Genomic DNA, 14,911 nt, shown 5'->3' on the forward strand with positions numbered 1-14,911 from the left:
TGTCACCATGTACACACAGGCTGGTACTTCACCAAGATAGCAAAAGTCATCTCTGATATTTATTGTGCGGTTACAGTTTTGTATGGTAGGAGCTTTACCTGAGTTTAGTGGTCACGGGGGAGCTTAAGAAGTTGTCTCGGAAAACCAAAAACAAGAAGTTGGTGATAGCATGAATCAAAACCCACTTTAAAGATGAGCAGACAGAGGTTCAGAATGCACATTAATCCAGACAACAGAGTTGACTTAGTGACTCAAAGCACTTCTCAGGGGGTGCTGGAGAGATGGCTCAGAGGTTAAGAACACTGGCTGTTCTTCCTAGAGGTCGTGAGTTCAATTCCCAGCAACCACATGGTGGCTCACAGCCTCTATAATGAAATCTGGTGCCCTCTTCTGGCATACAGGCAAACATGCAGACAAAACACTGTATATATAAATCTAATAAAATGAATCTTTTAAAAAGCACTTGCCAGTCTTTTGAGTAGAGTCGGATCATAAGCTAAGGTTTCTCTGATTTTCCTTTTGATTTCTGATCTCATGTGCTAGCGGGGCCCATTCATTTCAACCTGTGGAATCAATACTGTTGGCTCTGATGATTTCTCTGAGTAACCTGGAGTTCCACTGCTGAGGTAGTGTCTGTGAAAGGTGGAGAGTTGGTTGCTTTTTCTTCTCTCCCCTCCTGAACGTAAATTAGATCAACATTAGCTATGTCTGTGTAACCAAGAAACAAGCAGATTTTTTGAAGGTTCATGGTTGGATCGATTGCTATAAAAGTTTCCGTCTGTCATTACACTTAATGGTCTAACGGCCTGAATAGCTAGCTTGCTCCAGGCTATGTGTCAGGGCAGCGCTGGGCCTATTGTAGGAGACTGTGTGTGCTTCCCTGGAACTCTGTGCCAGGAGCACTCAGTTCTCAATGGACAGCCTGCAGGGCTCAGTTTTCTGTTTTGTTAGAAACCTCCCCGGTGTTAACATCCCCAACTTGAGGCCACACAGCCCTGGGCCTCTCAAAACCGTGTGCGTCATATTTTGGTTTTCTTAAACTCTTCTCCATACATTGTCTCTGAAAGCAATCTAATGTCATCCACGTTATGATGTAGATGTCAATGTCCGTCCCAGTGATAGTGATAAAAACAGCAACTGAGTAGGTTTAAAAGGTACTTACTTCCCTTGCACAAAATCCAGGTTTATTGTAATGTCACTATACCTGGTTTCACTTTTAAGAAACCACAATATTTTATCCTCTAAAATCATTTTTCCTTTAGAATTATCTTCATAAATATCCAATAACTTCTTAACTCTACACTTGCACTCAAGAGTTTTCAAAGGGAAAAAATATGTCTTAATACATGATCCTGACTGATTGATTTTCAAAAGCAGGAGAAAATCAAACTTCACATTTGAACAACAGAGGACTTGAAAGACGGCAGGAAGTATTTGGGAAACCAGTGTGCAATGGTAATACCCAGCTTGTCTCTGTCCTTTAACTCTTAAGAGTTTGAATAAAGTTCCTCAGTTGCGATGCGTCCTAGTTTACAGATGAGCTTTTCCGAGCAGAATCTCTATTGCTGCTGAATTCCCAGTTACTGAAACATTAAGTTCTGCCAGAAGCAGCGATGTCCGCAATAGAAACAGGGAAATCGGGGCCTGGTTCTCATGCCCTCTCTGCTTACACTTGGTGAATTTTCCACACACACTAAAGCTGACATCAGGAGTGAACGTGTGTGTGAGCGCCTAGGCTCCGAGTCTCCCAAGTCATGGTAAATGTTGTTTTGCTCCAGTTTGTATGACATGACAATTCACCTTCCTGTTAAAAGAAGTCACTGCAGTATTTACTGTATAAAGACCGCTTTGTCCATGGAAATAATTTTTATTGTTCTGAGTCACTCTGTTGTGTGGAAATTTAGCTTGAGTTCCAGGACAAGGATGAGATGATGTGTTTACTTTACTTTGTACATTTTTTTTTTTTTTTGGTTTTTTTTAAAACAAGGTTTCTCTATGTAGTTTTGGTGCCTGTCCTGGATCTCACTCTGTAGACCAGGCTGGCCTTGAACTCACAGAGATCCGCCTGCCTCTGCCTCCCAAGTGCTGAGATTAAAGACGTGCGCCATCACTGTCCAGCTACTTTTTTTTTTTTTTTTTTTTTTTTTTGGTTTTTCGAGACAGGGTCTCTCTGTGTAGCTTTGCGCCTTTCCTGGAACTCACTTGGTAGCCCAGGCTGGCCTCGAACTCACAGAGATCCGCCTGGCTCTGCCTCCCAAGTGCTGGGATTAAAGGCGTGCGCCACCACCGCCCGGCTACTGTCCAGCTACTTTATACACGCTTAAATGGTTTTGAATGTGTGACTGTCAGTATTGTCAGAGTATTTCCATATTTTTATTAGTTTAGAAGCAGCTAAATCTGTAGTGATTTCTCTTCACTGACAGTCTGCACTGTGTACTCAGCATTTTGGCAGGAATGCCTGCCCAGTGTGATGTGAGCTCTTGCTCTTCTCTTAGCCCTGTTCATGTCTTCTTAATGGATCCATACCATTTTAAAGGTTGTATAAGCCTTAGAAAATGTTGAAATTGCTTTTGCTGAGCTACTGGAGGGATATGAATTAAGGTGTAAGTTTCTGAGGGCACACACCTGTAGTCCCAGTACTCAGAGGGTCATGAATTCAAGGCCAACCTGGGTTACCTAGTGACATGCTAGTCTCAAAATAGAATAATTTAAAAAATTAACAGTAGCCGGGCGGTGGTGGCGCATGCCTTTAATCCCAGCACTCGGGAGGCAGAGGCAGGCGGATCTCTGTGAGTTCGAGGCCAGCCTGGTCTACAAAGTGAGTTTCAGGAAAGGCGCAAAGCTACACAGAGAAACCCTGTCTCAAAAAACCAAATAAATAAATAAATAAAATAAAAAATAAAAATAATAAAAAATTAACAGTAGAGTAAGCCTCCATAGTAATGTTCTCTGATGCCGCCCAGAGCATCTCCATGCTAGATAAACCCTAGACCCAGGGAGTCCCTGACCATCATTTTCCAATATTGTTTGGTTTGACAACAGTTACTGTATTCATTAATAATCTCTAGGGAACTGAGTTTTTAGAAACACATGAATATAAATTTTAACAACAGGTCAGCTTATATTTACTGAGAAGCTTTGGGTAAATGCCATTTTAGAAAATATTTTCAAAGCAACCAATGACTGTCCTTCCTCTAGACCGAAATGTCGAGTTACCAGTCATCACTGTTCCTTCTGTTACTACTCTCAGTGTGCATGATTTTGACCATCTAACTTAGGCTTGCAGTTGATTCTTGTGCTCTTTTGCAAAGACAGGAGAACTGGGTGGGCCTCCTGCCTTCTTGGCTTCTCTGTGTCCTAACTGGTCAGCCCCAACAGTGCCCTAACTAGTTCACCTTCTTAGGCAGGAAGAGACTATACTATTAGTCAACCTTACACTAGAAGGAACTGAACAGATTTTTATTTTGTTTTTGAGACACTGTATCATTCTATAGACCAGGCTGGCCTTGAACTCACAGCAGTGTTCCTGAGTTAGCCTCTGAAGTGCTAGGATCGCAAGCGTGAGCCACTACCTCTGACTCTTTAAACAAGTGCTTTCTAGCAAATAATTTCTCCTCTTAGAAATGATCATGACTGGTTATGCTCTCTCCTGTACATCTATACAATATGCACTTTCATATCTACAAGAATGTGTGTGTGTGTGTGTGTGTGTGTGTGTGTGTGTGTGTGTGTGTATACATACATCTGGGAATGTGCTTTGGTGCTGAGTTGTGGAGAGTCGGTTTTTCACAGTAGGAAGTTGTCGATATTAACGTGAATTGTTTTACTTTCAACAGGTTGACATGATGAAAGAGGCGTTGGAAAAACTTCAGCTCAACATAGTAGAGATGAAAGACGAAAACGCAACCTTAGATGGTGGTGATGTCTTGTTCACAGGTATATGTACATTGATTTTCTATTTTAATACCTGACTCCTACTTGCTTGTTTCATTAATATGTCTCTTTAGCCATCAATTAATAAATGCTAAGTGCAAGGATCTAAAAATGTTCAGAAAATCGCAGTGAAGAAGAAAGAATGGCCTTCCATTTGGAGATAATTACTATAATGTTTAGATACATTTCATGCTTCTTTGCAGTTCAGGTCCTTTTTACCAGAACATTCATGTGCATAATTGGTTTTTCTTTATAGGGATATTATTGATGTGTATCATGTTTTCTACAATTGAGTTTATATGTTGCATAGTATTTCTATTGTGTAACCATATACTGGGTTTGTACTTAAAAATTCTTAATTCAAAATTAACATCATTTACAAATAAATTCTTTCCAGATAGCAAGATGAATTCAAATAAATTTCTATGCAAATTGATTTGGCTTTGTGTCAGCATAACTCAGTGAAATATGAATGTTAGTATTATCATTGAGCTAACCAGAATCCATATCAGATGGCTACTAAAGGAACAACAATTATAGCATTTAACCTTTCCACTTCTTTCTGATGATGGATTATTAAGTAAAATCTCCATCCTCAGACTCATTCTGGTTATACTGAAGAACAATGTAATTACTAGAATTTTAATTTATAGTGTGATTTTGTTTGCCCTTAAATGTCAAAGAATTTCACCACCATAGTTCAAATACAGATGGTGGTCCTGGAGGATTAGAGGAAGCAGCCTCACGTGACCCACTGAGAGCATCGGACTCTTGGGAGAGTCTGAGTCTCATTCATGAATCCCCTGTATATGTAACCAAAGTAGACCCCACCTTGTTGTTTAGAAAATGTCTCGTATTACTAAGATTTAGACTTAACGAATGTCCCTGGAGAAGGAGGAGTGGGAGGAGGAAGCAGCTTTGTTGTGTGACATTTTAGTGTCTTCTTGCTTGGTGTCCTATGCCTGTGGTGGGATCCATTGTATTGCCCATCTCCAAGGGGTGATACTCAAACCATGGCTTTTGTGAATAGCATCCCACGAAGCTGTGCTGTGTGCAGCCCAGCCAGCACTGCCTGACATAGGCAAGGTCCTGCCTCTGGAGTTTGGGCTGCATGTACCTTGAGCCCTCAGAATATAGAATGAGGAGGCAAGGGAACTGACTGTACATTCATAGCTCTGGTTATGTCCAAGCCAACTCAGCCGTTCTCTAAATCTTCCCAGTAAGATCCCCTTAGAATGGTCTCCATGCCTCTCATAGACAGTACTTTCGTTCTTTTTTACAGACCAGGGCAGCACCCTGTTTCCTCTTAGAAAATGGGCTTCTATGGAACACTAGGTGTGTAAATCACACCTCCTTACAGAGCAGAGCTGATCCATCAGCTCATGCACAGTAACACCTGACAGTCCCCGCTGTGTGGGCCACACCATACATCAGGCATCTCTTCCTTTGGTCAAAGTTCTTTCGACGGCACATCAAGCCCCTTGTCTTTGCTCGCTTACCATGGTGCCTTACCCTTGACACTGTCTGGGCCTTTCTTTTCACATTCTGTAAGTTCACATCTTAAGAGTTATTTTATTCAAAACTGAGATGAGGGACTAGGGAGATGACTTGATGATGGTGAGGACCTGAACTGTAATCCACAGAAGCCACGTGAAGCTAGAAACAGTACCACACCTCTGTAGCGTGTCTATAGTGTGATGAGAAACAGAGACAGGAGAACCCCAGAAGCTGGGGGCTGGCGGGCCTGACTTGCACAGGAGACCCCGCCTTATGCAGAGTGATTAGTTCAAGGATCAACACCCAAGGTTGTCCTCTCTTCTCCACACTTGCCCCTCCGATGTCTCCCCCCAGCCCTCCCTCCATCTCTCCTTGATAAAACATAAAATCTATAATTTTCCCATGTTTAAGTATAAAATTCACAAACCACCAGTTACATTCCCAATATAGGCGAGTTTGCCTCTCCGTTTTTAGACCGGCAGAGCTGGGTGACTGACAGCCTGTAGCTCTTTCTGTGTGCTCTCTGCCCCCTTCTTTCCATGAGTCAACGCTTCATTAATAATTTATCAGGAAATGGACAGAAGGAGAGCTGCTTTCCAATTCCACTTCCTGCTGGGAAATCTGTCAGTCAGGAAAGCAGCTACTGGCAAAGATTGTTTCCATCTCATTTCCCTTCAGTAGATAACATCAGTTTGTCCCCTTATTTATTTATTTTGTGAAATATAGATTTCATATAACTGAGTTATAGATGTGTATGTGGTGTTTAAAGACCAATAATAAAATAAGCGCTTGCATGCCCACCCCTGACTTATAAAACAGAATCCTGCCAGGACCACAGAAACCCCATGTGGTCCCCTCGTCCTGCCTCAGGAAACCATTCTCTCAGTCTGCAGATCATTTCCTGATCTTTCTTTGGAGTTTGTCTCAGTATATGTATTTCTAAGTTATGTGGCATTTATTGTTGCTCTTCTTGTAAGTTCATACTGTTGTAGTGTCCATGATATGAATTCTTGTGTGATTTTTTTGGCTTTTGACCTAAGTTGGTAGATGTAAATGTAGTAGTTTTCTATGTTGAGCGGTTTTCTGTAGAAAGGAATACACCACCAAATATTGACTAATTTTGCTAGTCGTGTGTAGTGTGGGTACTTCTTGGATTTCATCTGTTACTGCCCTCGACACTTCTGTCCCTGTCCCTGTGTGTCTGCTGGGCTCAGGCAGAAGAGCTATTCTGTAAGGCTAACACTTGAATTCAGGGTTATCCGGTAAACTCTTTCCTGCTTCATTGTGATGGTTATATGATTTTCCTTTTCCGTCTCAACTTTCTCATACGTGATCAGTCTGGCATATCAGGGATGAAATCAACCCATCATTATTCACTTCTTCATGCAGAGTTGGATTTAGTTTGCTCATGTGTCTGAAGCGTTTGTTTCCATGGACTATACTTTTTCTTTCTTGTTTTCCTCATCTGGTTTTGGTAAAACTGCTATGTTACTCGCAAAATATTGTGTTGGGGGATGCTTCATATTTTTCTGCTCTCTGGAATCAGTACGATTTCTATTGCGTATCGCTTCCTGGTACTTCCCTAGTGAAGAGATTTTAGCCTGATTCAATTACTTTAGTGACTGTATGACTACCTAGGCTTTCCTGGGCCCGTGTTGGTGAGTCCTGTTTTCTGATTTTATCTCCTTTACCTCAGTGTTCAAAATGTTGGTTATAAAATCATTCTTAATGCCTCTTCAGACTTCATAGCCGTCATAACTAGACTCCCTTTTCATCTGCCATGCTTGCGTCTTCCTGCCTCCCATGGTCTCTTCCCCTCCAGAAGTTTGTCACCTTATTACTCTCCTCAGAGGGCTAAACATTGGCTTTTGTGAACCCTTTCTCTTGTGTTTCTTTTATCTCTCTTTGTCTCTTTCTTTTAAATTTCTTTATTTATACTCTATCCCTTTTTACCCTACATAATGAATTGGCATTATATCTTATCAATTTTGCAATGTACACTTTTCTAATGTATAATTTCCCTTCAAATGCTACTTTAATTAAATCTTTTTTTCTGCTTTTGGCTTGTTTGTTTATTTGTTTAGGACAAGGTCTCATGTAGCCCAGGCTAGCTTCAAATTCACTCTGTATTTAATGATGAGCTTGAATTCCCGATCCTCCTGCCTCCACCTCTCCAGTACTAGAATTACAGACTTAATCTACCACATGCAGTGATAATCTCTGTTTGATATGAGTATTTCTAATATCATTTAGTTCTAAATATTTCCTAGATTTCTGCTATGATTTAATCATTGACTCATTAGTAGATAACAATGGATTTATTTTTAATATGGCCATTCTTGTAAGTTTGGAGACAATCAGCTCTGCTGTAGTTGTAGAAGGGAAAGCATTTAGCCTGTATTTCCTTTATGAATTATGTTTCAAATAGATCAATTTTTTTGTCTTCTTAAAATTCTAAATGTAAATGCAGATCTCTAATTAAAAAAAAAAAAAAAAAAAAAGAGTGGATCTGTGCCCAGGCATCAGCAGAGACTAAAACCACTGTGTGGCACCTTAATGGGAAAATGTAACGGACTTGATAATTCCAATCCTACCTCACTGAAATGTTTGTTACCATTGGTCACGTGCCTTGTGTGAAGCAGTGGACACATGGACCCCTCTGGAGAAAGAGAAAACGTAATTAACTGTCTCTCGGAAACTATCGATTTACTGAGAACGCAAAGAGTAAAGGAAGAGTGTAAATGCTAAATGGTGCTAGGAAGTCAGCAGCCAAGTCTGAATCATAGGACTGTGGATTTGAGCAAAGCCTTGGTTTCTCTTGTAAGTGAATGACGTAGGAAAGGAAAGGAAATTTGCTTGTTTATTTATTTGTACATTTTGTGAGTTTTTAAATTTTTTTCATACAATATATTCATACAAAAGGATATTTCATATCCTTTCCCTCCCCTAAACTCTCCCAGAATTATTCAATTGTTTTGTCTGCATGTATGCCTGTGTACCACATGCCTGGTGCCTGTGGAGACCAGAAGAGGTCACTGGATTCCCTGGAACCACATTGTTGAGATTTCTTGAGTGCAGCATCCCTGTTGTGTCTAAGAAACACTATCTCCCAACTGACATCCTATTCTTCTGGCTCTTAGAATCTTTCAGCCCATCTTCTGAGATGTTCTGTGAGCCATAGGTATAGGGGTTGTGTTGTATATTTGTGGCCATTTTAAGGGTACAGTAAAGAAGCAGTGAGTCTCCTCACGTATCTGGACAGCCACCACCATACATCACCAGACATTTTTCATCTTCCCAAGCTGAAACTCCATCCCCATTCAGGACCACTACCCGTTTACCCCTTCTCCCGGCTCCTAGAAACTGACTCATTATGTTCCATCACATCTATTATAGGCAGAGAATTTTTTGTGGGCCTTTCCAAAAGGACAAATCAACGAGGCGCTGAAATCTTGGCTGATACTTTTAAGGTAGGTGAAGGATCGTTTATGCCTGGCTCAGAATAATTGCTTAATAAATATTCATAGCCCCATTGAATCAATATGTCATGAGTAATTGTGTTTATACTTCACCAGCTTTAAAAATTATTCTTAGTATTTGTACGTTTGCTAGACATTTTAAAGTCTATTAAATTCAAATTTCTCAGTAATTAGGATCCATTGAGCTCTCTCAGGAACAAGAAAGTTAGTGAGTTCACCTTCTGGCTTTTCCAAAGGTATAATCATACAAACACTAGCACATGTTCCTGTTCATAATCATACAAACACTAACACATGTTCCTGTACATAATCATACAAACACTAACACATGTTCCTGTACATAATCACTTGTTCCTGACAAAATCACTTTAAAAAAATAAAGCCTGGAGATCCAGATATGTCTGATATGAAATTTGATTTTCAGATTAGAATGTGGGACCTTCTCTGCTGGGTGCTTACTGTATACTGAAAACTGTGCGAAGTATTGCCTATGCTTTCCCTCAAAGTCCCTTTACTGCTCATGAGAAGAAGGTCACCAACCTGCTTAATAAAGGATACAAATACACACACACACTCTCTCTCTCTCTCTCTCTCTCTCTCTCTCTCTCTCTCTCTCTCTCTCTCTTGCTCGTGTACCTCCCCCTGTTCCCCACGAGAATGTGAGGCTCTGGCTGACCCACAGTGTCCACAAGGGATTCAAACAACCCTCCCAGAGTAGCCTGCTCCGCAGGCCAAGGAACTAGCAAAGTGGGTGCCGTGGTCAAACTCTGGATGGAAACTGCTCTCTCCTTCCAGTCTTCATTGAACTGGCAATACCAGTTCCTATGAGTCATCCCCACCCCCTAGGCAGGCAACTTTCAAAGGAGCAAGGGTGATTCTGGCAGTTTTTAATCAATCTTGAGAATTACTCTGCGGTAACAATCCACTTGTCTGTCTGTCTGTCTGTCTGTCTGTCTGTCTGCATAGGACTACGCCGTCTCCACGGTCCCTGTGGCTGATTCTTTGCATCTGAAGAGTTTCTGCAGCATGGCTGGGCCCAACCTGATTGCAATAGGGTCCAGTGAACCTGCGCAGAAGGCCCTCAAGGTAAACACAAAACTGTGCTTCTGGGTGCAGCAGGCTGTGGCTGGCCGCAGGCTAGACACCGGGCAGGGGTAGCAAGAACTGAATGGATGGGCACCTGAGACACCTGTACTGTCTGCTCTGATTCTCACTAGGAGCCAAGAGCCCCTAAATGTGGAAGGGGCTCTTCAGTGGTAACCATTCTTTATCCCATGTCAGGCTTCCTCGCGTTTCTACCCCCGGGGGTGTGCTAGGGATCTTTGCAGTGTTCTCTCTCTCTCAGGTAGGGGAGTTGGTACATTAAGGGCTTATTACAATATTCTTATCCTTTTGTTGTGTCTAGACTACTGCATAAGGACCTTCTAGAAAGCTGTGACTCAGAAGAATCTAGAAAGCTTGCCTTCTTCGCTTTTATTTAGAACGATAAACTTTAGCACAGAAAGTGTCCTCATTTTCTAGGTGAAACTCGGAAAGCCCAGGAATATTGTGACTTTCTGAGGTCACGGACCAGATCTATGAATCCATGGATGATGAGGGCTTTTCCACTGTTGCCGTGTTTTCCCTGTGATAACACTTCTGTGGCTGTAGCTTCAACCCTGGGAGATAACCTGCAGGCTCTGGAAGGGCAGAGACCAGGTCTTACTCTCCTTTGAGTTTCTTCCTGTCTGGCCCTTTACAGAGCCTGAATCTATTCCTGGTGACGGGAAAGGTGGCATTGTCTCCTTTGAGCTGATAAACTAGATAACCTAGAGTGCGTTGCTGAGGTCACAAGACTGGCCCCTTCCTCTGAAGTGGCCTTTCATGTCAGCATACATGACTCATCTATGAACCCCAAACCAGAGACTCCTCAAGCATAGAGAGCGAGGGTGACCTGTTGCCCGGTCTGTGCTGTGTATTGCTTTGCTCTTTCCTGTCTTTCCTCCTCTTCCTCAGCTAACCCAGGAGCAGCACAACTAGGAAGTGGTCATTGCCTGGAGCACGTGCCCCTCTGTGGAATTTGCCGCTTATTCAGCCTTTCCCCTTTCTTCCCTAACTCTATCTGCGACAGCATTCGAATCTAGGGCTTTTAACAGCTGTTGCTGAATTATCTGCTGGCTTTGATTTCTGTGGGAGCGGCTTCTCTGGTCTCCTGTAGAGCATGCCTTTTGTTTGGCTTCATCTGGAGAACTATGTCAGCTTTCTGTGGAGAGGAAAGATAATGTCTCAAAAGAAAGCATTTGATGAATGGTGCCATCCAGGGGACCTGGGAAGATGGTATTTCTCCTTGGCGAGTAACTGTGGTATCTGTCCACGGCAGCCGAGCTGGTCTGCACGTGTTTGGAATCGATTATAAGGGAAAGGGAACTTAAGCTGGCTTGAACCCTGCCTTTGTGTAAATGAGCACAAAGAACCCTTCTAGACAAAGTAGAAAAGAAGTAGCCCTTACACCATTGTGAGTCGACTAGGTCCGAATTCCAGCCGCATGGTGATCGCTGCCTCAGCGGGTGCTGACTCTGTCTGGAGAACTGACACAACAGAGTGAGAGATGATATGATAGGGTTTGTTGTCCGAAAAGATTCTGATTGCTACTCCAAGGCCAAAGCAAAGCAGAGAGCTCCCTGATAGCTAATCATAGAAAGCCCGCTGGGAAAAATGGGACTAGAAGTAGGTCAAAAACAATGGGTAGCATTTGCCAGGGTGGGATTCCGTGAGAGAGTGCTTCAGGTGGGGACGGAGAGAGTGCTCCAAGTGGGGACGTCTAAGCTGAAACTGAACAAAGCGTGTTCATGAGGTGTGAGCAGCTTGCCAGCCGCTGGCTGAGCAGGTGGGATCTACAGATGTCATAATTTGCAGGGGAGGAAGGAGCGTTGTCATGTGAAGAGTCTGTATACCTGTACGTCTCTGAGTAGAAAGATCCTTCCTTCAGAGACGCTGGTCCAGCACTCCTCTTTCTAAAAATGACAAGCATTTCTGTTGCAGCCAGCAATGAGGAGCACTGATAAGCTAGCAAAATCAAACATCCAGAAAGTGGATTCACATCCCAATTCCCATCGAATGTCTCGGTGTGTGTGTGTGTCCCATTTTCCTTCATCCTTCTCTTGCCATTGGCAAGTTCTGTAAGATGGTATCTCTTAGAGCATTCTAAGGAACTTCCTAGTCCTTCCTGCCGAATTCATCTGAGTATGAACAATGATGGCCATCCTCCACATGAAACCCTCTGTGTCAGAAGCTATAAATAGCCCCCACAAGCTCCAAGGGCACTCTTTGGAGATCATTTTTCCATCAGCAAATGTACTGCCTAAACCATGGGCCTGTGGAGTAGGTGAATGCCTGCCTGTCCTGTTCCTAACATCAAAAAAAAAAAAAAAAGTCCTTTTACTTTGTAGTGAGAGCATGACAAAGTCAGCCAGAGAATAATGAGCTTTTCCACAGGGGATGGTCTCAGGTCGGAAGCAGGTGGTCGGTGACATCATATTTAGGTGACCTGAGATGCCCATTTATCTGATCTGAGAACAGCTTGGTTCCTGTGTAAGGCTGCCAATAAAACTAAGAAAGGGTGAGTCCTATTGCTGACATGAAGATAGGCATACTAATAAAGACATGCAGGAAGAGAGATAGAAACATATATCACTTATAAATCACTTATAAAAGCAGAAGCATTATTGGTGTGATGTTCCCCATATTATAGGTGGAAATACTGAGATTGGATGAAATAAACATTTTGAGTAGTCTTATGCCTCAAGGCTCTAATTTCCTGGACCCTGACTCTCCTTTCCTTGACTTCCCACTGTGTTCATCAGCCTGCTGGTGCTGTGATAAATACCTGAGATAAATCAACTTCAAAGCATTAAAGTCTTACGGTTTTAGTGGCTTTGGTCCATGGTCACTTGACCTATGGCAAGTCAGCACCGTGGAGAGGCGCACACAGGGCAACATAACCACTCACCTGATGGCAGTGGGGAGGCTCGGGGGGAAAAGGGGCCAAGGACCCAGGGTCTCCCACAAAGCTCTGTCTTAGAGTGATACAACTTACTCCCACCTCCCAGTAGTATCGCAGGCTGGTGGTCAAGCCGCTGATACATGAGCCTTTGGGAGACACCGAGAATCAAACCATAGCTCCTGCCCTACTCAGTGGCCATTCTTTTTCTATTGGAAAACCTTTTCTAATTATCTAATTTTAACCAGAGATTGGTTCTGCTGATCACTAGCCTCTCCTCTCTCCAATTATTTACTACTATGTATGTATGTATGTATGTATGTATGTGTATGTATGTATGTATGTATGTATTATGTATGTATGTGTATGTATATATGTATGTACATAGTTGCTTTGCCAGTATCCAGAATTTGACTGTTTTCAGGGAAGAGGATTTGGTTCCAAATAGTGTTTTCCTCACCAACCTTGCTGTCTCTGTTATTGTCTTGGTGAAGAAGCCACAGCTACTTGGGCATTTCTTTAAAGGGCAAATCATTCAAACAGAGGTGAGTCATACACACCAAAAGCTTCCTTTATCTATCACTCCTCTCTGATCTGCTTCCTTCTGAATCTGAAACCTCTTTTTCACATGTTCATGTAAAGCTGAGAGCCCAGGGGTTGTGACTAGTCTTCCTGTATTTGAAACACTCTGCCATGGTTCCTATCTATTCTTGGTTAACGAAGTGCGTTCTGATGACTGTGATCATCGTATATATCTAGGTTATAGTGAAACTGAGATCTTGGTTTGAATTAACCTCTTCTTTCTATAGTTTAACTTAGGTAGGATGAAACCGGTTGGTAAGTTCTCTGCTTTGATCACTGTAGGAGAAGATGCCTTGTCCAAAGAGGAGTTTGTTATTGGGCCTGCAGCCCTTCTTTGTAAATTTTAATTCATACCCACCCTTACTGTTAGAAACGTCTTCCATTTGTTGTTGGTAGGTCAACAGGGTCTGAGATCTATATTCTGTAATAGCCTGTTGGAATTCACTGAGGCTAGATGCAACTTGATTTCAAATCTGAGCTTCTCCTCTAGCAAAAATCTAAATAAAAAAAGGGGGCACCCATAAAGCACCTCAAATGAGTGGGAGCTCATCTGTCTAGAAGCCTAGGAAACATTAGGCCATATCCAGGAGCCCAAAGTCCACAGTGACATGTTAGTCCTGAAAGCTCTGTTTTCTCATGTTGGGCATTGGAAGTGCTTTGATGGCTTCAGTATCATCTCATGTCGCCCGGGGTGTTGTCATTCCGTCTTGGGGGTCCATTTGGACTGCTTTGGGTCCTGTGAGGCAGTAGGAAACGATGTGCGTCAATCCACTGTGCACTGACCTTTGAGTCGTTCTAGTTCTCAGAATCCCTGGGGTGTGCCCATAGTGACACTGATACACTTCCGAGGAAGCTCATAAACGTGGGAGAGGTGTTGAAAACCCCTCAGTGTAGTTCTCAAGACCATCAAAGAAACCACCACTCCAGGCGGTGGCACAAGCCTTTAAACCAGCACTCGGGAGGCAGAGGCAGGTGGAGCTTTGTAAGTTCAAGGCCAGCCTGATCTACAGATCCAGATAACTCGGAGTAAAGGACACAGACCCAGAAAGGCCGCAGAGATGTCAGGCTCTGCCCCACGTTCAGTTAATGTGTCTCCACAGGCACTGTTTGAAAACCTGGTTGTTAGCTCATGGTGCTATTACTGGAGGCTGTAGAACTGTTAGGAGATAAAGCCTAGCTGAAGAATTGGGCTGCGGTGAGGTGAGAGCTTCAAGTTTATAGCCTGCCTCTGCTTTCAGCTTACTCTCGGGCTTCTGGCCCTCCAAGATGAGAGGAGTGCTAGCCACAAGTTCCCACCACCATAAACTCCAGCATGTCTTTCTCTCAACCAAGAGCCAAAATCCTCCTTCCAAGCGATTGATCACAGCTACAAGAATAACTAATAAAGTCTTCTTGTGGGCCCAAGTGAGAAGTCACTACTTGTAGCAAAAGCAATTTCTAT

At 42.8% G+C, this 14,911-nt stretch overlaps 1 protein-coding gene across 1 annotated transcript in view; it reads left to right on the plus strand.

The window, feature by feature from the left end:
- The window catches only part of Ddah1 (dimethylarginine dimethylaminohydrolase 1), a 123,335-nt gene that overhangs the window by 86,772 nt on the left and 21,652 nt on the right, over nucleotides 1–14,911 (plus strand). Inside the window, exons 2-4 of the mRNA XM_059265045.1 lie at nucleotides 3,837–3,936; nucleotides 8,827–8,900; nucleotides 9,876–9,995. Coding sequence (XP_059121028.1) covers nucleotides 3,837–3,936; nucleotides 8,827–8,900; nucleotides 9,876–9,995 — 294 coding nt within the window. The remainder of the gene's footprint in view (nucleotides 1–3,836; nucleotides 3,937–8,826; nucleotides 8,901–9,875; nucleotides 9,996–14,911) is intronic.

The sequence above is a fragment of the Peromyscus eremicus genome, chromosome 6 (genome assembly GCF_949786415.1).
Source record: "Peromyscus eremicus chromosome 6, PerEre_H2_v1, whole genome shotgun sequence".
Classification (NCBI taxonomy): Eukaryota; Metazoa; Chordata; class Mammalia; order Rodentia; family Cricetidae; genus Peromyscus; species Peromyscus eremicus.